The sequence below is a fragment of the Lissotriton helveticus genome, chromosome 5_1 (genome assembly GCF_964261635.1).
Source record: "Lissotriton helveticus chromosome 5_1, aLisHel1.1, whole genome shotgun sequence".
Lineage (NCBI taxonomy): Eukaryota > Metazoa > Chordata > Amphibia > Caudata > Salamandridae > Lissotriton > Lissotriton helveticus.
This window is the reverse complement of record NC_136065.1, coordinates 1,180,997,981-1,181,022,432: the sequence shown is the minus strand read 5'-3', so window position 1 is coordinate 1,181,022,432 and position 24,452 is coordinate 1,180,997,981. Positions and strand designations below refer to the sequence as shown.

Below are 24,452 nucleotides of genomic sequence, written 5' to 3'. Positions count from 1 at the left end.
AGATGACGGATACCTCGCCCTTCTGAATTTGGACTGTGACTACATGTTATACCAAATGGAACCCCACATACGGAGCTGCATTCTGGAGATGAAGGGATACAGCTCCTTCCTGATGTTCGAGCTCCTAGAATCTTGAGAGATGGCACTGTGCAAAGGATGTTTAACAAGATTGTGTGCATTGAGATCACAGGACTTGGAGTAGTGCATTTCCTCATATCAGGGTCCATGCTTTTGAAAAATCCCTATAATGGATTCATATTCCTCCTATTGTCCAAACAAGTAATTCAAATAATTAACAGAACACCCCTCTGCACACCTACACCTCCTGGAGGGCTACTATGTAAGAAGATGGCTGTCTCAATGCCTAACATGTCAACCCTGTTAAAATGACATTTACAGATCTCTCTTCAGGGCCTCCATGGACCCTACAGTCATGCCTTAAGCAGCTCAGCACCAGTACGAGTTCCTGGCTTATCAGATATTAGTCAAAAGCAAGGTATGTCACATGAACAGATGACATTATGCCCCTTCAAACAAGTCATTCGAGTCAGTCGCTCATAACGGCAACAGGTATACTGTAGGGCCTGGTCTCTTATGTCACTCATCATTGTTACCTAAGTTCTTCTAAAGCCAGGAAATGGGCCGAACACCCAACCACTGTCAGGTTGTAAACTCCTGTTTCATTCCACAGGGGACCGGAGAACCCTCAGATTTGCATCCCATTTGAAACCTATTCTTCTAACATGTGGGCTCCAACCTACCTTGGGGGGCACAGTTATATCTCGATCGTCGAGAGTCAGTATCCAATCAATTCAATTTTAAAGAAAAATATGGATGGATGACTGGATCAACCAAGGTCATGGGATGTGTGTCAGAGAGAAAGACAAAAAGAACATACATTTGGGCAAGGGGGCCCCCAGAGTGAGAATGAGGATGTCTGTCTAGTGAGGTGGATCAAACACAAAAGGTCATGGGAAGATTGCTTGCAATTCACCTACCCACTGGCAATCACTTGGGGTAGCATTCCTAGACATCTTTCTTTTGCTCACTATGCCATCTCAGGTTGGACCAAGCCATATGCAAATCAGCCTTGACTCAGTATGTCCAGACATGGGTCCTATGCTCACTGTGCCACTGAAACCAAGTTATACCTGGCTGATGACCCCTTAACAGGGCGATACCGGTCCTAGGTTGCGTCTGTTCCAGTTTGGTGAGGACCTGGCTGTCAGTTCGGACTGGAATGTTCCATGAGGAGTAAGGTCACGGCTGATTTGCATATGGCTAGGACCAAACTGAGGTATTATGGTGGGAAAAAGAACGATGGGTTGGAAAGTTACCCCGAGCGATTGCCAGTGGTTAGACAAATTTCATTTTTTACACAAAGGAATATCTAGGAGTCAAAAGTGAACTCAAATCACAAACAACTATTGACGTGACAAAAAAGAGAAGGATGTCAGCTGGATTATCCAATGGCACCACGTGATATTATATCACCGCATTCACGTGAGGCACATACCCAAGGTGAGAATTTTCCCATCAGTTGTCTATCTGTTCCGCCACTTTTACATCATTTGGGTTCTCCTTACCCAGGAGTCAGTGCAGACACAGTCACACAAAACGGAAAAGAGGACTGTGAGAGTAAGAAGACCCACCGTTCTTGTCTAGTGAGCGGTATCAGTGTAGTGCGACAACTGAAAAAGCAGTGCAAGTGAGTGATTAGTGAGAATATAAAATTAGGTGAGACTGAGTAGAAGAAAAACCTTTAATGTTTTCTCTCAGCTCCCCAATCATAAAAACAAAAGTGTAGTAACAGATTTAACAAAATATCTGCTCAGCGAGTGGTCAACATGTTTCTGCATCAAAGGAAAGTGCCTATGCATTCATCAGGACCTAGTTGTTGCTACTGCTGTGAAGGATAGTGAAAAGAATAAAAAGGAATCATATCACCTGATCGTCAGGTTCAGATACTCCACCACAATCCAATTAATGTGGGAATCGCGCCTCACCTCACCTGGCTGCAGCTCAGGTAAATGAGGAGCATCGCTCTCTCCGTCGGTGTCTCCAGGCGTTCCTCTGCGCTGGACTTGGCCTCCCCAAGTCCAGCGCAGAGGAACGCCTGTCAGTCTCACCTAATTTTATATTCTCACTAATCACTCACTTGCACTGCTTTTTTCAGTTGTCGCACTACACTGATACCGCTCACTAGACAAGAACGGTGGGTCTTCTTACTCTCACAGTCCTCTTTTCCGTTTTGTGTGACTGTGTCTGCACTGACTCCTGGGTAAGGAGAACCCAAATGATGTAAAAGTGGCGGAACAGATAGACAACTGATGGGAAAATTCTCACCTTGGGTATGTGCCTCACGTGAATGCGGTGATATAATATCACGTGGTGCCATTGGATAATCCAGCTGACACCCTTCTCTTTTTTGTCACGTCAATAGTTGTTTGTGATTTGAGTTCACTTTTGACTCCTAGATATTCCTTTGTGTAAATTAGGTTACTGCTAGGGGCATGTATCTAGTATGAGTCGTTAAACTAGCCCTTGGACCCCCTTCTATGTAGTGTGTTATTTGTAGACAAATTTCAAGCATTCCTCCCATCATCTTTTGTGCGTTTTATTTCTAGTGAGGTAGACACATCTTAGAATTCAGAAGAAGTTAAAGACGATGTTGAAGAAGACTTGTCCCCCATAGTGACGAACATTTGGCGATACAAGTTGAACCTCTGCCTACACTATCTGCATCCTCGCAAACTGTTTCTCATGTCCTGTTTCCTCTGAATTATACACTAGAGTAACAAGATACATGCTTGAGAGGGCAAGGTCTTTGTGTATTTAATTTTCAAAGTGTGCTTATTAATCACCTACAAGCAAGAGCTGGAATGGTTGTGGTATTCAGACAGACAAAGTGTTTTCCTATTGTTAGGTGATATGTTTTTAAATGATTTTGCATTACGTTCTATGAGGTTATATAATATGAAGTTAAATAAAGCTATATGACGTTAAGCAATTTCATGTCATATATTAATACGACAGTTTAGGATGCATCAAAGGACAGAACTTCCTGATGGTCAGCTGATCCCAAACTTCAGAGACCTCTGCGTCTTCTACAAGATTTTCAGTCAACACAGGGTATCCATAGGAAATTCTATTATTGGCTTTGACGAAAACAGTTTTTGGTGGTTTTTGTACTGCTCAGTTTCTTTTCATTTTTTTTAAAGTCCTTCCTTTATGTTCATACTTTATGGAAGTCACTGATCCCTACTTAAGAACTCTGCAGACAATTGCTTTAGGGATTATGGATATGGTCTTGAAAATGTTTGTCTCCTTTACTAGTAAACAGTGTATGCTTCTTAAGAAGGGTGAACTGGGGTGGCTTGGTGAGCACAATAACGATGGATTAAACCCAGATCTGTGACTGGGGGTGAATGTTTTGCCATTGTGCAACATTCCGTCCATCATCTTGTGTGTTTTGCTGTTCACCCGCTGTGGGAAGGGTATGCCCAGACGTGGGTCCCGTGCTCACTACGCCACTGGAGTCAAGCTATCCCGGCTGAAGACGGCTGATAGCCAGAAACCGGTCCTAGAATGCTTGATTCCGTTCCAGGGAAGACATGGCTTGGCAGTTCGGGCTGGACTGTTCCCCTGAGGCACAGGGTCAAGACTGATTTGCATATGGCCATGTCTGAACTGCGGTGGCTTGGTGAGCAAAATAACAATGGATTAAACCCAGATCTGTTACTGGGGGGGAATGTTTTGCCATTGTGCAACATTCCGTCCATCATCTTGTGTGTTTTGCAATGGTTTTCATAGTCAAACAGTTTGGTTGCTGGTGTGGTTGTTTGCTGAGATTGCTGTAGACCCCATGTGCGGTATTGTCTCCCTGCACTGAGGCAGAGCCCCGCAATACTGATCTACACCCAGGAGGGATCGCTTTGTATTTCCCCACACTAGAGATCTCACTGGCACATTAATTCTTACCAGTCATAGTTCTGTAAGACCTTCCATATGGAACACCCCCCACGGTTCTCAGCATCAGACAGAGTTGGAAGTACTGATGCCCGCTCCCATAGCCTTTCCCAGGGGTACCCACAACTCACTCCTTCTCTTACTTTATGGGAGAGACAAATTTGCAGGACATCAGAACAAATGAAGACATTTATTGGGAGCAAAGAATGGTGTATCTGGATTGTGTGAGACAAGCAGAGGCTTGGTTGGAGCCTGATTAAAAAATTTACATTTTCGAGAGACTCCAACAGCCAGGCGCGGTTCGTCCATTGGGGCGTGGGGGCGTAGCCCCCCTGCCCGACGCCGCCCACAGCTCCCTCATGACAATCATGTCAATGAATCAACATGACGTCAGACCGCCGGGCGGGCGTCATGTTGATTCATTGACATGTTTTTACGGACGGCAACACAAGTACGCATGCTTGGGGACGGAGGGTGAATTTTTACCCGTGCCCACGCATGCGCAATTGTGTTTTTGGCGGCGTTGCGCATGCCCATCAGGGGCCCTAATGGGCGTGCTGCGGGCGAGAGGGTACCTGTGCCCCTGGCGCCAGGATTGGCCAGGGGCACTGTGAGCCTGTGACGTGTGCGGGACCGGCACCAAGGTAAGAGTGTGTGTTTTTCGGTGTTCCAGTAAACTAGCTTGCACAAATGACTTGAGATAGTTCAGTGTGTTAATGATGTATGGATGCAGGATGGGTGGGTGGATGCATGAATGATGTATGTATGGATGCATGCATGCATGATGGGTGGATGCATGATGGATGGATGGGTGGATGCATGAATGAATGATGTATGGATGCAGGGTGGGTGGGTGGATGGATGGGTGGCTGCATGAATGATGTATGGATATATGCATGGATGCATGCATGATGGGTGGATGCATGATGGATGGATGGGTGGGTGCATGAATGATGTATGGATGCAGGATGGGTGGGTGGATGTATGGGTGGATGCATGAATGATGTATGGAAGGATGGATGCATGATGGGTGGATGCATGATGGGTGGATGCATGATGGATGGATGCATGAATGAATGATGTATGGATGCAGGGTGGATGGATGGATGGATGGGTGGATGCATGAATGATGTATGGATGGATGCATGGATGCATGATGGATGGGTGGATGCATGATGGATGGGTGGATGGATGGATGCATGAATGATGTATGGATGGATGCAAGGTGGTTCGGGCTGCGCTCGATCGCTGCGGTGCAATATGCAAATTAGTTTACGCCCCTCCACTTTCAAATTTCACCAGCCGCCCCTGCCAACAGCAGATTGTGCACATCATCAAACGAACCACTAAATGATAAAGGTAGGAGGCAGGAAACGTGTCCCCCATCACACAGAGGCAAACAGCGCGCACCCCAGAACCACGGGCTCCAAAAGGAAGCAGAAATTGCTTAATTCATCACAAACTAGAAATCGATGTTGCTCGGCTTCTGGAAAGGAGGCGGCAAAATCCATTCTGCGCATGGAGCTAACTTCATTTCCGCGACTTTCAGTAAATATTTTAGTTGCTGTAGTCCCCCGGTGCTGCCTGGCTGTTTCTAATCTGGGGAGAGGGCCCGACTCTTGCCTGCGCCTCACTACGATCGATTCCGGGGTGTCGAGACCGGCGCGCGCGCATTCATCAGAGGACACGAGGTGCGGGTCAGGGGTTTAAAGAGGACGAGGTGTCCTTCCAAAGCAGCTCCCTCGGGTCGCTGCATCTAAGGAGTGCTCAGGTGCGCAGTATCCACCGGTGGTCGTGATCCTGACGCAAACACACAACCTTGCTGCAGTGCCGAGCCGTGTGACACCGCTGCGGATGCCCTCACTTGCATCTGATGGCATGTGCTCACAGTTTAATAAGCGCATAACCGGCGTCTTCATCAAATTATTGCAAAGACGAGAAGATACACAACTTTTTCATCGTTGTATTGCATCCTTCCTCTGAACCACCATGTTTATGTCAGACACCGCCATCACCAATCACCTCTCCAACCACAGAATGTTATCCCTTTATTCTGCTATCTATCTGAGCCCGCCAGGCCTGTTCCTTCCCACCCACAAGTAGTTGTCATCCCTCCTTATGAGTGCAGCCTCGAAGGCTCTGACAACAGACAGATACTCTAATACACCCCTACCACCCTCACAAAAGCCTGTTGCAGCTTATTGGTGACCCGTGTATTGGGTCTGCTTCATCTGTGCATGCCTTCAAACTGCATACGTGCTCACGAGACAGGGCTCTCCTCTTATGCACAGAGGCACACTAGATACAGAGTAAAAGCTCTTTTTAACGTGCAGCCGAACACTCAGCTGTACAGAAGAGCGACTACCGACCCTTCTCTAGTATGTAGCAATAATACATTAAAGTGCAAAGGAAAGTCACTGCCCTTTGAGAAGGAGGTGCCTTATAGGTGATGCTCGGGTCTCACAATCCATCGCAGCAAGTACTGGGGGAGAAAGGGAAGTGATTTTCACAACAGGTTTTAGGAGTGTTTGTTTTTGGTGATGTCCGTTTTTTTTATAGAGATGTATTCATACAGCTAGCCTGTTTCCAAGCAGTTTTGATTTCTGACGAATATTGCAACCCATGGAGATGTAATTTGCCCGGGATTGCATGATGTTTCAGATAGGGTAGTAAGGAGTGGAACCGACGCTTCTTTGTTCAAGTACCAACAACTTAGCCACTAAATCATGAACAATCTATCTGTCTAGGTACAAAACACAACAAAACACATCAACTATGCATTTGAGTAAAATAAATGTAGAAGGAAAGAAAGAAAGGGAGTGAACCTTAGTTATTATTTGGTAGAAAGATTTTGTACAATACATTATCATCAACAGCATTGTGTGTGGCATGGTATCTGGAGCCTTTATATTCATATTGTAAGAGAAACTTTAATGCAAATTGCAGTTATATAGAGTTGTCCTTATGTTTTTTAATGAAATGTCCTGAAGAAGAGACTTTGGACCACTCCTTCAAGTGTCTAAACTGCGGCCTGCGTTCTAATCCCGATTTATCACTAGACCAAGTTGTGTGACCCATGGGAAAATGCGTCATCTCCATGCTGGGTACCCGAGTATTGAGGGGCCCACTGAACCCTGGTTACTGTTGTCATTTGCTCGCCAAACATCTGTCATGAGGCACATTTCACTCCATGCACGAAGGCCCTTGGCAGGCGTTGTGGGCAACTGACTCCCCACACTTGAAAAAGATGAAGGGCTTCAGTGGCCTAAATTGTACTCCAGCTTGTCCCATGACTGTTTGCCCACCGCCCCCAAATGGTTACAAAGAGACCTGCTGACCTACAAAACATTAATAACGCTGTACCACTAAACAGCACTGTCTCCAAGAACTTGGCTATGGCACAGGTCACAGCACCATTTGTTCACAGGCCTGTGTGGTGTCATCGATCAGCACCTGCTGTCTGGTGCTAATCAATACATCGCCCTCGTTAGGCTGCAGTGGACACTTTACAGTGGTGATGGAGTCACCTTGAGCTTGGAGGCTTTCTAGCTCAAATAAAACGCTGCCCTTTCTTTGTCATTCATCCCATCCGTGACACGACAAATCATAAGTGGAACCATCAATTACCTGAAGAATGTGACGAAGAACTGCACAAGGTCCATGATCGTGTTGTGCTGAGAAAAGGCGATCTGCAAAAAAAGAAAAAAGTATTCATTTACAGACTGTCAACATACCATTTTAATGCAACTTAAGAATGCTTAGTAGGATAGGAACAAATAGACAAGAAGCATATTTTACATGGTTCCAGTAACGGTGATGCAATAGTCACAGTCAGCCAAATGAACAAGTTACTACCTTCGGTAACAATGCATCTGTAAGAGACATATATTAGTTATAGATTCCTTACCTTAGAATTACCCCCAGGCATCAGACCGGATCCGGAGAATTTTTCTTTTAGCAGTACACCTGCGCGTCGGTAGGTGGCGTCGATCGACTCCGTGTCCGTCGTCAACGGTATGGTCGCCGGAATGATGTTGCGATATCTATTTACACGCTGCCACTGCGTGCTGATGTCAGTTCGGACACGACTTTCCATGCCAGAAGCACAGAGCCATGCAAGACACTAACCACTGGGGCACATAACTAGGGCCCTGTAAGGAGTCCCTATCCTTAGAAGTTAGTTCGCAGAACAGGAAAGATGGGTGGGGCGGTAAGGAATCTATAACTAATATATGTCTCCTACAGATACATCATTACCGAAAGTAAGCAACTTGTCCATCTGAAAGAGACCATTAGTTATAGATTCCTTACCTTAGAATAGATACCCCAGCATTGCCAACCCCGAAGGTGGGTCTGCGAGTCATGTTCACACCAGAAAGTCCTGGAGAACAGAATGGCCAAAAAAGCCATCTCTCCGGACTTGGCTATCCAGGCAATAATGTTTTGTGAACGTGTGCAAGGATGCCCATGTGACTGCCTGGCAGATGTCAATGAGCGGAACTCCCCAACCCAAAGCAGTAGAAGCTGTTGTCGCCCTGGTAGAATGGGCGTGCAGTCCCAGTGGAGGTTCCATTTTCGCCAATGAATAGCAAATTTTAATGCATAGAACAAACCATCGAGAGAGGGTGCTGTTTTGTACGGCCCGACCTTTCTTGGTAACCACACAACAAACGAAGAATTGATCGTCCACCCGGAAATCTTTATCGTGGTCAAGGTAGAAGAACAGCGCACAGTTTGGGTCCAGACGGTGTAGTCTCTCCTCCTCATCGGAAGGGTGCGGAGTTGGGAAGGACGTGGGCAAAGTGATGGTCTGACCTATGTGGAAAGAGGTAACCACTTTGGGTAGAAAAGAAGGCCTAGTGCGAAGGACTTCTTTGTCCGGATGGACTGCAAGAAAAGGAGGCTTTGAGGATAGAGCCTGAAGCTCACTCACCCTGGTGCAGAGGTGATGGCAAGCAGGAAGGCAGTCTTCAAAGTAAGAAGTCTAAGAGGGCAGTTATGTAGTGGCTCAAAGGGAGCACATATAAGGTAAGTAAAGACAAGATTCAAATCCCATTGGGGCATTACAAAAGGAGTAGGAGGAAAGAGATGAGTAATGCCCTTTAGGAATCTATTTACAATATGGGACTTGAAAAGAGAAGGCTGATCAGGAAGCCGATGAAAGGCCGATATGGCCGAGAGGTAGCCTTTAAGAGTGCCCAAGGCAGAACCCTGTTGGGCTAAAGAAAGGATAAACAAGAGAACCTCAGAAAGAGGGGCAGAGAGGGGATCCACAGCTTTTGCTGTGCACCATGCCACAAATTTGTTCCATCTACAGATGTATACCCTGTTAGTGGAGGGACGCCTGGCTGCCAAGATGACATCACAAACTTCGGGTGGAAGGTCGAAAGCTGTCAACTGCTGTCGCTCAGTCTCTAAGAAAGGAGGTGGAGGCTGGACAGGTTCCGGCATCTGCTGTGACAGAAGATCCTCCCAAAGTGGCAGTCTGATCGGAGGATCTATGGCCATGCTAAAGAGCTTGTGGAACTAGACTCTTCGTGCCCAGGCCGGAGCCACAAGAATGACTTTGGCCCGGTCACGCTTGATCTTCTTCAGCACTTTGGACAAAAGTTATACAGGCGGAAAGGCGTACAGGAGATCGCAATTCCACTCATGTCGAAAAGCGTCGCCGAGCGAGTACTGACTTGGAAATTCCAACATGCAGAACTGCTGACACTGCACGTTCTCTTCAGTGGCGAACAGATCTAAACAAGGCTCTCCCCATTGCTGAAAGAGATGTTGCACCATCTCCGAGTGAAGACACCATTCATGATCCATCATGCACCGACGGCTGAGTTCATCCACCCTGGAACTCAGAGAGCCTGCCTGGTGATGAACCTCTAGGGATATGTCTTGATGTTCCAGCCATGTTCAAAGGCAAAGAGCCTCCTGACAGAGTCCACAACCCCACCCCGCCCTGTTTGTTGCAGTTCCACATGGCGGTGGTGTTGTCTGTGAACACCTGCACTATTTCCCCTTGAGGGAGGGAAGGAATGCTTTCAGTGCCAGGAGAATCGCCCGGAGTTCCAACAGGTTGATATAGAACCCGGAATCAGCCGGAGACCAGAGACCCCTGATCTCTGCCTCTCCCAGGTGACCGCTCCATCCCAGAAGTCACACATCCGTTACTACTGTCAACTCTGGTTGGGGAAGGGGAGAGGGATCTGCTGCTTACCCAATCCTGGTTCTGGAGCCACCACTGCAATTGACGTGCAGTCCCCTCCGAGATCTGGATGACATCTGAAATATTCCCCTGATGATGTGCCCACTGGAACTTCAGGTCCCACTGCAGAGCCCGCACATTCCACCTGGCATGATCCACCAGCAGGATGCAGGAGGCCATGAGGCCCAGCAGCCTCAGAGTCAATCTCACCAAAATCCAGGATAGAAGCTGAAACATCGGTATCATAGCCCAGATATCCCGGACTCGCTGCTCTGGAGGATAAACCCGAAACTGAGCTGTATCCAGACCTGCTCCAATAAAAGGAGCTTCTAGGAGTGAATCAGGTGTGATTTTGGCACATTGATAGTGAACCCCAGCGAGCGCAGGAGGTCCGCCGTAGTCTGGAGGTGGGAGACAACAGCCTGGAGTGAGCCCTCCTTCAACAGCGAGTCATTGAGATAGGGGAACACTAGAACCACTGATCTGCGTAGATGAGCTGCACCACTGCCATCACTTTAGTGAATACCAGAGGGGCGCTGATAAGGCCAAAGGGGAGCACGGTAAACTGAAAATGCTCATGAACTACCGTGAACCGTAGGTAAAGCCTGTGGGCTGGCAGGACGGGGATATGGAAATGTGCATCTTGCAAGTCCAACGCTACCATCCAGTCTCCGGGGTCAAGGACAGACAGGACCTGACCCAAATTTAGCCTCTTGAACTTTTCCTTCCACAGAAAGTGGTTGAGGGCCCTGAGGTCTAAGATAGAACGCAGACCTTTGTCCTTCTTGGGGACCAGAAAGTAGTGAGAATAGCAACCACGACCTACTTCTGGCACATGGACTCTTTCAATAGCTCCCTTGGCCAAGAGAGCTGCAACTTCTCAGCAGAGAATGGCCAATTGATCCTCCGAGATGCGATGGAAGGATGGTGGCATGGAGGAAGGGGTAGTCTATACGGGCAGGGAGTAGCCCCTTTGGGCCCCTAGCCAAGTCCTAGCCAAGTCTGCGGAGCCCGAAGGTACGCCGGCAGAGTCGGGCTGACCAAGATATTATAAAGCACTTCATAGAAAGCTCAAAGCTGGGCTGGGGATGCTCGGGATACAGGAAAAGGAGAGAAATTCGGAGTCGTCCCTGGAACAGGCTCCGATGATGGAGCTGGAGAGCGACGACTCTACGGGTCCCGCATCAGCAGGCCGGCGGGGAGAAGGTGAAGACTGATGCTGCTTCTTCGCCTTCTTCTTGTGCAGCAACTTACCCGAGGATCTCGAAGACTTGGATGACGAGTGGTGATGGCGGCTCCTTGGCCGACCTTCCTCTCGACAAGGACCTCGAGCAACGCAGAGCCAAATGCCGGGCCTTCAAGAGCTTTCGGGACCACTCCCGCAAAGACTTTGGATTCATGGCCCGTAAGTCGGAGCACGACTTTGGGTCATGGTCACCCTCCAGGCTCCAAAGGCACACGAGGTGGGGGTCTGTAACCTACATAAGGCGTTACAGGCCTCACACGGTTTGAATCCAGTCCGACGATGGGACATCCCTCATACACCATGAGTCGAAGACTCAAAAAGAAGTCGACAAAAAGTAGAGAAAAAATTATTCAAAAAGTGAATAAGGGGTAGCTCTCTCCAGATCTGCGCTAAGGATAGCGCGGAAAAAGAAAGAACTGACTTCAGCGTGCAGGGGCGGCGTCTAAGTAGTCACTGCGATGTCATTCCGGCGACCACTAAGGACACAGAGTCGACCAACACCACCTACCAACGAGCAAGGCTACTGCTAAGAGAAAAATTCTCTGAATCCAGTCTGACGTCTGGGGTAATTCTAAGGTAAGTAATCTATAACTAATGGTATCTTTCAGATACCGTGGTTACTTCCTGTTTGTCAGTAAATGAATGAAATGCTGTTTGAATAACATTTGCACTCAGAAATTCTCTGTGTAAGGGACACAGTAAAGGATCTAAGGCAGCAGCTCTAAATTAATGTCTTCCATCAAAGAAGGCACCTGCTTTCATTTCCATTTGATATAAGAGAGGCCCCCCTTGGGAGGAGGGGCACCTTGTAACTGAACCACAACGCTTCAAGCCTTTCCGGCCAAAAACTGTTCTCCAAGCCAAACATAGACATAATTCGCATGCTGACATAGATTACCCTAGGAAATCATGCAATATCAATATTCACAAGTCAATGCCAGGTTGTTACATCCTCTACAACACAAGCAGTCTGTCCTCCCCTAACCCCACCTTAAATAATTTACAAGACTGTGCGTCACCCAGCCGAAGCAACACAATGACACTTTCAAAATAAATCATTTTTATAGTGTGTGCAAAGAAAATTCACGTGTCTTTAAGCCTGTAAAAAACGTGTTAGCATTGCACAACCAACCGGAGCATATTTTTATCAACCTCAGAAGGATGAAACGGTGGGCCTACCCTAACACAATTCAAGCCTCCACCACTACCGATATATATTTACAGCATGTGATACCCTATAGGCTGATGAGGGTATGCAGGAAGTGTTCACTTTTTGTGTGATGCTGAAGTTGATGATTGGCTGGAATATGCTGAAGCTTTAAAGGGGCCAGAGCCTAAATAGGTCGAAAAGAAGCCATGAATCTAGTAAAGGTATAGAGAAGGTCTTTAGGAAGGTAAGTCAATCTACACAGTCATCCACGTCAAACTCACTCATTGTCCAGAATGTATGCACTTCCTAGAAACGAACAACGAGCATCACGCAAAGAAAAACACACCACAGACCTCAATATGCAACTAACCAATAGACAAAAAGCACAGTTATGTGAAAAATCATATCGTTCTCAATAGCCAGGCCATGTGATGCAACCTGACAGGCTCAAGCACAGTTGAGGGGAATGGACATTTGAAGGCAGGGGGTCTGGCCAGTGCTTTCAATGGAAATGTAGACGTGCAGGTACTCGCTATTTAGAGTACCTGTTTGCTCCTGAAAAGTGCCTGTACTCTTCCATTAAATGAACTGTAGTGGTGATAAGAAGTGCAGGTACTCTCCCTTTCAAATTAAAGTACAGATACGTGGTGCCAGACAGAATCTACCCATTTAAAGCACTAGACCGAACACCATAAACCATTGACAAAACCAGGTAGTGTGCATGACTGAAACTACAGAGACCCGAAACCCCTGGGATCACATTTCCCTGGTTCTCACGTTGTATTGTATTGTAATTGCATGCACTTAGTGCTTATTACCCCAGGCGAGGCGTTGAAGCACTTTCATAGCCACCAGCAGGAAACCCTGAAGAGGGTTAAAGGGGTACTACAGGGAACTACAGCACATTTCCAGGAATGAAGAGATATCTGGTCAATAGTCCCTCTGTTATTTTATGTCATCTACAGATCATCAAAGATGGTGGGAAATTAGTAACCACCATTACTTTGGAAGCGTGCCTGGGTGGACCAAACACATTTGGGAAACTCTGGTGTAAATTGCTTAAATAGAGTCAATTGTTTGGGAATATGGTTGTAATCCTACACTACTACACATACTAACAGCTCTCTACAAATATTAAGTCGTACATATGCTGGTATCAAGAGTGTGAATCTCTTTACCAGAACTTATGAACTGCATTCTGAGTAACAAGCTTGTGCACCCATACAACATTAGATCTCTGAATAAAACATAGAGCTAAGCAGCCAATTTGAACTCTTCATTTGTTTATCAACAACAACGGACATAGGCCCCTCGTGAATCCTTCTAAGGCTGACTCTTTCCTGTCTTGGTGTTTTCCACACGCTTATGTTTGTTGGTAATTTTTTTTACTGTGCTGCCCAAAACTGTGGCTTTCAAAATCTTATTTTCTGTGCCAGCTCTGTCTCAGTGTGGAGCCGTTCTTCTTTCATACTACTGTTTGCCGGCTCCACTCACTGCTTCACCACGGCGTAGTGCAAAAAGAACAGATGACGGACAGAATGCTGAACTAATCAAACATTCACACCCAGTCACAGATCTGGGTTACATCCATCGTTGTTTTGCACACCATGCAAATCCAGTTTATATGCCTGCCCATATGCAAATCATTCCTGACCCTGTTCCTTGTGTGAACAGTTCAGTCAGTTCAACCCAAACTGCCAGGCCAGGTCCTCCCTGGACCAGAAACAAGCATCTTGGGACCGGCTTTGGGAGAACACCCCTCATCAGCCAGGCTAGCCTGAAACTTGTGGCGTAGCGAGCACAGGACCCATGCCTGGCCATACCCAGTGCTTTAAATGGGCCGGTACTGTCACTTTTTAATTTTGAGATGGAGACTACCGGCATTTCTGAAAAGAAATTTAATACTTTTAATTGAAGAGTACAGGCACTTCTCAGAAACAAGGAGGTACTCTGGTACAGAGTACCTGCACTTCTATTTTTCCATTTCAAGCACTGGGCATACCCTTCCCACTTAGGGCGACAAACGCAAAAAGAACAGATGATGGTCAGAATGCTGAATTAATCAGACATTCAGCCCAGTCACAGATCTGGGTTAAAACCATCGTTTTTTTGCAGCGCATGGCATTGCAGTTTAGACCCAGCCACGGGAAAGGGCAAGCAAGGCTAAATGCCGAATAACAATGAAAAAATAAGCAGCAAGGCAGTTTGTTTATTTTTCTCCAAATTTTTCCCCCCTTTTGGGCAAGCTATTGAAATAACACTTAATTGTGTCAAGAATGTTATTGCCCACAGCTGCAGGCAATAATGATTGATAATTACTTGCAACATTTTTATGGGGCTATTGTAGAGGGAGCGAGCAAGAAACAGCTCTTACTGCCCGCAGTTCCGGGTATTAACACTTAAATATCACAATGGAACATATGTGGTACTGGTAAATGTATAGTGGCCGAACAAATTCCAACAATAAAAACATTTATAGTTCAAACGGAGCCCCGTCGCACTCGGAAGACTGGGGGCTCAGGGAGCTATCTTCGAAGACAGAGTGACGTCATTTCCATCTCTGAGGCAGCTCTCGAGGGAGGCTCCTTAGAGGTGGCTTGTCAGCGGCACCTTTTCATTTGCGCCCGGCTGTAATTACTTTCACTTAAAATGTCAGCCTCCAGGGGTGTTCGCGGTGCCCCTCGCCCCCCAGAAACAATTATTGTGGCGGGAACCGATAAGCCGAGCCATCGGCATTACAAATGGTCGGTACACCAGATGCGTTCCTCGCACAAATATTATCACGCAAAGGTCAGTCCCGTCATTTCAGTATTCTGCGCTGCGCAGACACCCCCCGCGTCTGTTGGCACGTGTAGGGGGGCTCCTGGTCCTCTTTGCATGCAAGCAGACGAGGAGGGCTGCCCGCCTCAGAACGCCACGGCAAGGATATGCCCATTTCACACTTGTTACAGAACCTTTCACATCTGCAGAGCGGCCACCTCTGGGAGCCGGGGTTGATAATGTTTGTTGGCAGAGTTCTGCGCTACTTAGACATGTATTTATGCGTCGCTTCAGGAATCGATGTGGAGATTGTGGGAAACCGAGCAAAACAAGGCTGCCTTGCCAGCGTGTCTCCTGGGATCAAAAAGACCAGAATCGAACAGCCACCAACTTTTAGAAACTGTTCTGAGATTCCTCTAAGACAAAGGGACTGGTACAGCCTGACAAGCATTCACTCTGGTGGTAAGGCCTGGTGGTAAGGTATGTGTCCGCCACAAGCTAAGAAACTCCAGTAGGATAATAATAAAAAGACAAGCTATCTCCTAATCCCCCTAAATAATCAATTTTATACATCACGAGATCCCCTTAAACCTGTGCGAGAACATATACTAAATTTTCTTCTGAAGGCCTAGTTGTGACATCACTACTCACCTAAAATGACTGCTGACAGGATCATCAAACAAGCCTCAAAAGGAGTTCCCATACACACCATTAAATGGATGACTAGTTATTCAGAACCCTACCCTCGCACTTTCCTTTTAATGGAAATTTGAGCTCATTGGCTGAGAAGGAAATTTCATATTATACCATAATTGGCGCTGTTGAAACAGAAGAGCACGATTATACATGCATGTTAGAAGACACTAAAATAGCAAGATTTGATAAAGCCAATAAGTCTTGCATTTGGGACCTGCTGGTTCCGCCACTGCTTTTTGCCAACACTAACCAGTGCTCTTTCCTATCGGCATCAAAAAAAGAAGAGATGACATGGCCACAGTTGCTGGTCGCTCGCGTCAGTCTGTAGCTTCTCTTGTGTGAAGGCGTGGGCATCATTTTCTTTTACTTTTTATTTACCAATCTAAAATGGGGGATTCTCTTACATTGGTCAATTAAAATACATAAATTCTAAGTGTGCAAAAGTAATTTGCTGCCTGGCCCTACACAAGAAATATATATTTAACAAATATATTTAAAAAACAGAACTACGGAGGTAGGCGGGGCACAGGAAGAGCAGGTCGGGGAGTTTTTTGAGGGCGGGGCATGAGGGAAAGAGCAACATAGGAGCGGTGGAGAGGCACACGTGGGAAACAGGAACACCAGGGCCATGGGGAGAAGCACACAGGGGAGATAGCAACACAGAGAACAGGGGATACAGGGGATACAGGGGAAGGAAAACCTAAGAATAGCCCCAATTAAAAGGGACTCCTCATGATGTGTACTGTACCACTATAATGGAAAAAGCATGTACAAGTTCTTGAAACAATTGGTGAGACTCATTAGCAAGATTGGGAAATGATCTTTTCTGAAGAATGATACCTTTGACTTAGAAAGACTGACTGATTTAAGAAAGAAACTAACGACTCTAAAAACAATATTGACCCCAAGCAATGGGCAATATTTCTTAATAGTTTTTAGGAAGTGAACAAACGTAATTAGGAGTCTCGCACGTGGAATGAAGCGGACCCTGGAGAAATTTGAATAACAAATTGGCTACTTGAGGAAAGAGTTCAGGCGTGTGCCCCCACAGCACCACCTCCTCTTTCCTTATTCCTCGATCTATCCAAACCAACAGAGGATGGAAGGTTCTGAATTAGGGGAGATATTCTGGAGGATGTGGCGCAGTGGCTAGAGCTGCTGACTCGGGAGCTTGGGTTATGGGTTCGAGTCTCTGCATCGGCTCAACATCCTGTGATTTTGGGCAAATCACTTAATTTCCCCGTGCCCGTGGACAGAGCCATTGATACCCTCATGTGTGATAAGCCGTGCTATATGAATCTACAAATCTAATTGAATTCTTGGTTTTCCCTTGCTGACTGGATGGGCCACGGGTGCATCTGCAGGTGCACCCGGAAGCAGGAAAGTGCAGGCTGCTTCAGCAGCGGGGAGGACACAATACGGAAAAGAGCAAGCGAGTGCAGCGGCTGCAGCAGCGAGCGACATCAGACAACCAGCAGAGCGCACAAGACAAAAGACTGACTTTGTGACCCAGAAAACTGGTCTTTGGATTCATTCATTCCAGGTAAAACTCCCTCTTAAAGAAGAACGAAAGCAGATGGAGACGTGACACAGCCTGATGTGCACAGGGGTGCACACAGTGAGAGAAACAGAGCAACTGAGGGATGAAGCTTCCTCAGCTTCTAGTGACGCAGAGTATGAGGCGTCTCAGAGACAACTCTGTGCCCGTGGGGAAAATAATACTGCAATTCCCATGGTCCTTGTCATACTTAATGAGCATAAAGAAATAATTCTCCAGTGTGCTTGAAACCCCTTCTAAGTTCCATGAAGATCTGAACGCTGCATTTGAGATGAATCGAATTGGCCAGACATGAATCAGCTATTACAATGAACAGCTCTGAGTTAAGTGAGAGATCAGTTGATAGAGAAAAATTGACAGGCCCTGAAAGATAGTGATGCTTTGAGTAATGAGAAAGACTCCTTCGTGAATGCAGTGAGAAATTGTGGCCAGTTAAAATTGTAAGCAAAACAAGGGTGAATCACCTGCCGAAAAGTTGAACAATTTGTTTGAACCTACTTCTGGTATTATTCGTCCCACAGAACAAGGTCAATGCACAGAACAAGTTCAGAAAGGTGTGGGTGCTGACTCTGTACATAGATTGTTAAAGAATATACAGAATCAGCTATGGTCTCGGTTTACCAGCTCCTTTGGCAAGAGGGCGTATGGAAATCTTGTAAACATTTCTTGCATACTGATCATACTAAGACTTTGTGTGTTGATAAATTAATATTATGAATTATGTATCATATTGCTTCCGATAAAGGCCTTGCCCATGTTTACCCACTTACCACTGGGGATGCTACTAGCGATGAAAGTTTTTATGAAAAATGGAACAGGCTTGAGCTGGAACTTAATAGATTCTACGCCGAAGGTCTGGTTTAGATTTGCATGTCTAGGTACAAAACGGAGGGGATTGTAAACATACACATAGTTTTACTTCTATTAGACTACCACTTTTATATTAGCCAGGTTGTTTTTAAACAGTATTTATAACGTACTCCTATGTTACACCAATATATGAGGGCCACTCGGAAGCAAGAAAGTTAGAATCATTTTAGCTCAGCAGTGAAGCCTCTGCTGTGCGTCTCTTATTCAAAGTACTTTTGACATTTTTCTCATGGGAACCAGAGGTACTTGTCTTAGCTCCTGTTACCTGCAGTTTCACTCTTAAACAAGTGACTATTTCATTGCTTTCGTGAAGAAAATGAATCAAAGTAATACATTTTCTACAAATGTTAGAATGATGTACCAAATAACGTTGTAAGAGCAAAGAAACACTGGTTTGTTCCTTGATCATTTGCTTTTTATCAATAAACAAGTCCAGACTTCAAGTAGGCTGAGAGTTTTTTTTTTATTTAACACGGGGAGTTTTCTCCCTTCATGTCAGGGACATTAATCGATTTATTTGCCTAGGCCTGCTATGCTTTGCCTGGTAGATCCGGGCAAGGCAATCTAGTTCCTATCATCAGACCCTGACCAGAGGTGGGGGAGAGCGCTGCTGTGACCTGGTGGTGCACAGGCAGCCAGTGCACCAAGTCAAAGGTCTCTGCTGGCAGAGCAAGCAGAGCATCCTCTGGGCCCTGGGAGACCCCCTGGGCTTCCCTGCATCTCAAGGTGGGAGAACAACGATTCTGGTGAAGGGGGTATAACACCAAGGTATGGCAGATCACCTGCTCTGCCAAATTCTAAATGACCCCCAAGGTAATTAAACATGGGCAGGGCATAGTGCTGGAAATATATACCATGGGGAATAAATTACCCCTAGCTACATCTAATCAATACTACAAGCCAACTTCAAATTCTTTGACCTTAAAAAAAACGAAGAACACGGGATTCAGTTTAATTTCCCTGTATACTTACATACTTATGGTTCTTCCTGTGTCTTAAAATATTCTTATAAGATCCAGTGGCTTGTACGTTATGCCATACATCAGTTGCCAACTCTTGAGCATTGAATTTTACCCACCAAAAACTGATGAAGAGCTGAGTCAGCCCTTGCATGATTCGGACATAAGCTGCCTGCTGCAGGCCCCTTTGACTTGGGCACCAACGTGTGGGGGCTGACTCGATTCAGTCCAGCGAGACCCACTGTGCCAGGACAGCGTCCAAAAGGAAACAGCCTGGGCACATAGGTTCGCCGATCTCAAAATGTGTTATTCCAATGTCATTTTAAAGGCTGTGGACATGTAACCAAGGGGCTCTCAGTCGGCATGCTGGAAAAAAATAGCAGAACCAGTGAAAATTGATTGAGTGTGGAAACAAGCCATCCCAGCTGTTTACACTGCTCCAGACTCGGCATACACTGCTGACACTTGGTTTATCGTCATGCTGATTAGCTGAAGGGAAAGAGTGTAAAATAGCAAAGGATTGCAACCAGAGCTATATAAATGTGTACACTGAGAGAGACAGAAGTATAGAATATCACATGAACCAAGGATTTAAGTTTCATGACCTAATAAGCGAAGAGGCTGAGTGCAAGGTTTAACCCTTTGCAGTTCAGCCCGCGGAAAGCCAATACTAGTCTATGTAACGTCAGTAAGTCCAGCAGCATTTTAGTGTAAAGCTGTGCATACGTGTGGGTGTCACAGGCACGACAATGTCAGAATACTCTAGAAATATGAACTATGACCCCCATGTTCTGAGGACGGGGAAGCAACATGTTGCCAGGAACAGTGAAATCCCTATTACCGGGATGGTGTGAGACACCCTGTGCGAGTTCTGTGGTCTACGAGGGACTTTGTTGGAAGTGTAAATCAATGAAACCTTTTCGGACCAAGGAACTGGGGCGTGACGTAGATGACGTACTACACATCACACACATGGGTCGGCTAGTCATTTTTTAACAGTCCTGTTTGAACAGGTATGTCCACCCCTAAAGATCACAAATGGTCTTTGATGACGACTCATTCAATGATTCACAACCTTTGTGACAGGTGGCTATTGCTCCGGATAGAGATACCTATTTTCCCATTGTTGCCCATCACCTACGACAATTTGCTTGCCAGAAATATTCGAACTATATGTGAAACTACTTGACATACAAGACACAGCTCCACTAGAGCTCCTTAACATCCAAATACTAAAACACTCCTTCCCTCTGATTCAGACCTGGAAGGCAGCCATCTCTGATAGTAACAAAAAAATTGAGTTTGTTCGTATAAAGGACAATTCCCTTAAGCACCAGATCCATTCTATGCCCGCAGCAATGATCATGGATAACTTAGTCCACTGCTGACGTTATACACAAATACACCAAACTTCCAAATTGACAGATAATTCACTGTCCAAGAATCCATTTGAAGGAAATCCCGAATGCCCGACAGCAGCTTTGTCTTCTGTTACAATTAATTCTTACATCGCACCACCTGAGGTCTGTGCACCCTTGCAGGTCTTCACCTTCTCCCAGTGATCAGCTCACTGTAAGTCCAGGGACACCCTTACGCCCCTTAAGATAGTCTTCCATGCAGCAGACAATCACATTTAAGAAGAGCATCAGATTCAAGGTCCTCTGTGTCATCTAGAATACAACCACTACGAAGAAAACACACCTGCGAGCTGATTATCTACCTCTTACAGGGGGTACTGAATTGACAAGGTCTTAAGCCTTGGCATGATTCAAAATATAAAAATGTCACACAGAACCCAAACGCAAGCTTTTTTGGGTGTACACCCCCCACACTCAGCAACAAGCAACTCTTGGGTATCCTCCTACAACACGAGACTGGAACAATCTCAAACCCACTTGTTCATTTAATTCCTGTCCAAACCATCTGGACTCTTGGGAGTTACTTTCAGTCCATCACTAATAATTTCTACTCCACACCACAGACCTTCCGAATGCTCTCCCAAGTGTCAATGCCCTCTCTTCCCTGTAAGATGTCACAATTTTGTATATTTATATAAACATATGTATCCTTCCATGTTTAATATATAAAGAGTATGTCTCATGGGAGAACACCACTAGTACATACCCATGACAAGGGAGGTTGGTGGAATGTGAATATTGAGGACAAAGAACCCTCACCCACCCAAATGGCTGGCATGCTTCATCATTCAGCTCCTCGGTGGGACGGTGCTGCAACACCCAACGGGCCCCTCGAGGGAGCTCTGTGCCGGAGATCTTTTATAATGAATCTATGGTGAGGGGGCTAGAAGTGCAGATTGGAAGGAGAGTGAGTGATATGCTAAAAGTGACTAAGGTCCACATTGTCACTATTTTATTGCAAAGGTGGTCCTTGTCAAGATTAAAAAACCAAGTGAAACTAGACCGCAAATAATGTTCCTTCTGGTTTATCTTAAGGGATAGAGTGAAATATAGGTTAACATGTTTCTTGCCTTTAACAAAGTCACAAATGATCTGTGACAATTCATCAGGACCGTTAACCATCTTACTCTACAGGGAACTGGGACGGGTGTCCAAATTGGTGAAGTGCCCAATCCAAATTAACCAACTGTGAAGCGTAGTTGAACCAATATCTCTTTCTCAACCTATTGTGAAGAGAGGGAAAAGGTTCTGGCCCTACAGGAGCGGTAATCAGGCCCCTTAGGCATTACAGGGAAAACCACGCTGTGTGCGGTCTGCCATTGAACGCGGTTATTGCCGGACGACCTACCTCCTCACTGCAATCTGGAGGTCAAAAAATAACCGCAACAAGAAGCAAGGTACACCAACCAATTCACCTCATGCAATTAGAAGTTCAATGGAAGGCCGCTGAATCATAATATCACAGTCAGGTGGTTGTCTGGGTGGAAGGATAAGGATGTAAACATCCAATATAGAGACTACGAGGCATGTATATGATCTATGTGAGAGGCCTGACAGGTTCTGGTCTCTTGGAGAAAAGCAAACTTTGTAGTGCATTACGGTATGGTATCATAACTTGCAGTTTTGGGAGGTGTCGTCAAGAAACTGCATGCCACCACATACGATGGAGCAGATGTGGCAAGAACCTCTAATATTGGCTGATGGTGTTTACTATTAGGAAACATGGGTAATATTAAGAGGACAGGATTGCACAAGGAAAAGAGAGACTGTCAGAATAAAGATGGGGTCTCAGTGATTTCAGTAACTCAGGGAGCCTTCACCTGTTTTTCGTAAGTTAATTAGCGAAACCCCACACTGTTAATATATTCAATCAAATGCTTGCAATGTTTATTCTGGGGGGCACTCAAATACAATTAGGACATTAGTCCAAACTGTACTGGAGCGGAGGCAATTAGCCACTGGGGGCAATTAATTAGAGATTGCATGTGCTCCCTAATTTAGGATGTCTTTCCAATTTGTTTTTGGATGCTTCAAGTCTTTTCCATGTTCCCATGGGCTGACCTCTCCCCTATGCATTGTGCATTGTATATTGACCGCCAAACTGAAAGAGAGTAAAAGCTCTTGTGAGCAACGTTCTGAGGGTGGTATGGAGAACGATGCAACTCTTTGGGCCCAGGTATTGCAACTACAAGCAGGTCATTGAAGCACATGACATTGGTTCACTGCATGGGACTTTGTGGCCACACAAAGATACTCAAATAGACATCAATTTTATTGCAACCAGGAGTTGCCTATTGTATTCAGTCAGAGGCTGCTAGAAAACCATCATTTTCAGGATGGGCTGCCGAGCTAGGTTTCAGCTAAGACTGAGCGGCTCTCTGACATTCAAGAGCTCCATCGTGCCACATCTGCAAGTGGAGGTCGATGTGCCCTGGTTAGCACCTTCATGGAGATGTTGGAAAAAAGGTGAGAGTGACCTAATTCGAGTGCCATTCTGAGTACGGAGATGCAGGTATCTTCACGTTTTTTAGTTTTCCCACCCAAAATGTAAGTTATGTTCATGGTCTGGTGGATTTCCATTTACTCACACCTCATTGCATCTTAAAGGGCAAAGAGTTTTGTCTGAAAGCACTCATAGACCCCAGAGAACCTGAAAATGATGGTGGTACAACGCGTTGACAGAAATGTGGTTTGGGATTAAGGCAAGAGAGGCTACAAGCCCACAGGAAGTGGCAGGATGGAGGGGCTTGGTGGGAAATTCCACATATGGAGACATTAAATGAGTGAGCGTGGACCAGACACTAACAAAGCAGAAATAGATAGTAGGAGTTAGTGAGGTGGGTAGCCCTGGTGGAGCTTCCTACAGATCAGGACCAAGGGGGGACATGTGTTAGAGGCTGGGGGCTCACGGGGAAAAGAAGGTAATGTAGGAGGCTGCTTACATGATGAACGTGACTGGGATGATGCTTGAGATATTTAGAGTACAGCTGGGGTGGCCGTGTGTCACTGAACCAAGGAATCCACAGATCTGCAGGGTGGTCAGCTACACTGTGCAAGTTTGTGACTGAGACAAGATCCACCGCTAACTGCTCCCCTGTCTGTGACTCGGCTCTTCTGGAGGTGGCTGATATGCGCCCATGGCCCAACTGCGATCATGCGGGCTCTAACTGCAGCCTGCGGTATATTTGGAGACTTAGATCATGGATTTTAGACACAGCTTACCGGGCACATTAAACAAAGAAGTCCCACATTAAGCTAAGGGGTAATGGTTACCTGGCAAGACTACCTTGATGACGTTAAACTAACATATCATGTTATAGTTGTTGGGGGGCATCTATGTGAGTTTACACCAGACCTAGAAATGCCACAATCAGGAAGCGCATTATGTAAAAGCATGTATCCTTCTGAGTCTCTTCCGATTGTTTCCCAAATGTAGGCAATCTTGTGATACACCATATTCCACTGGCTTCATTTTAAAGAGGATTCAGTTATATCATTTCCCTCCACAAAATTAACTTGCTTATGTAAACAGAAAAAGAGCAGATCTAAAGAAATTCCAGAATGTGGCCGCCGTAAGTAGCCCCGAATTGGCCTAAGTCCAGGTCAGTGAGATTGTTTCCATGG

General features: G+C 45.9%; 1 protein-coding gene across 1 annotated transcript in view; it reads right to left on the bottom strand.

Annotated features, from left to right (window-relative positions):
* The window catches only part of ATRNL1 (attractin like 1), a 2,439,979-nt gene that overhangs the window by 826,314 nt on the left and 1,589,213 nt on the right, over positions 1–24,452 (bottom strand). The window contains exon 25 of the mRNA XM_078643887.1: positions 7,597–7,658. Within this exon, the coding sequence (XP_078500013.1) occupies positions 7,597–7,658 (62 nt within the window). The remainder of the gene's footprint in view (positions 1–7,596; positions 7,659–24,452) is intronic.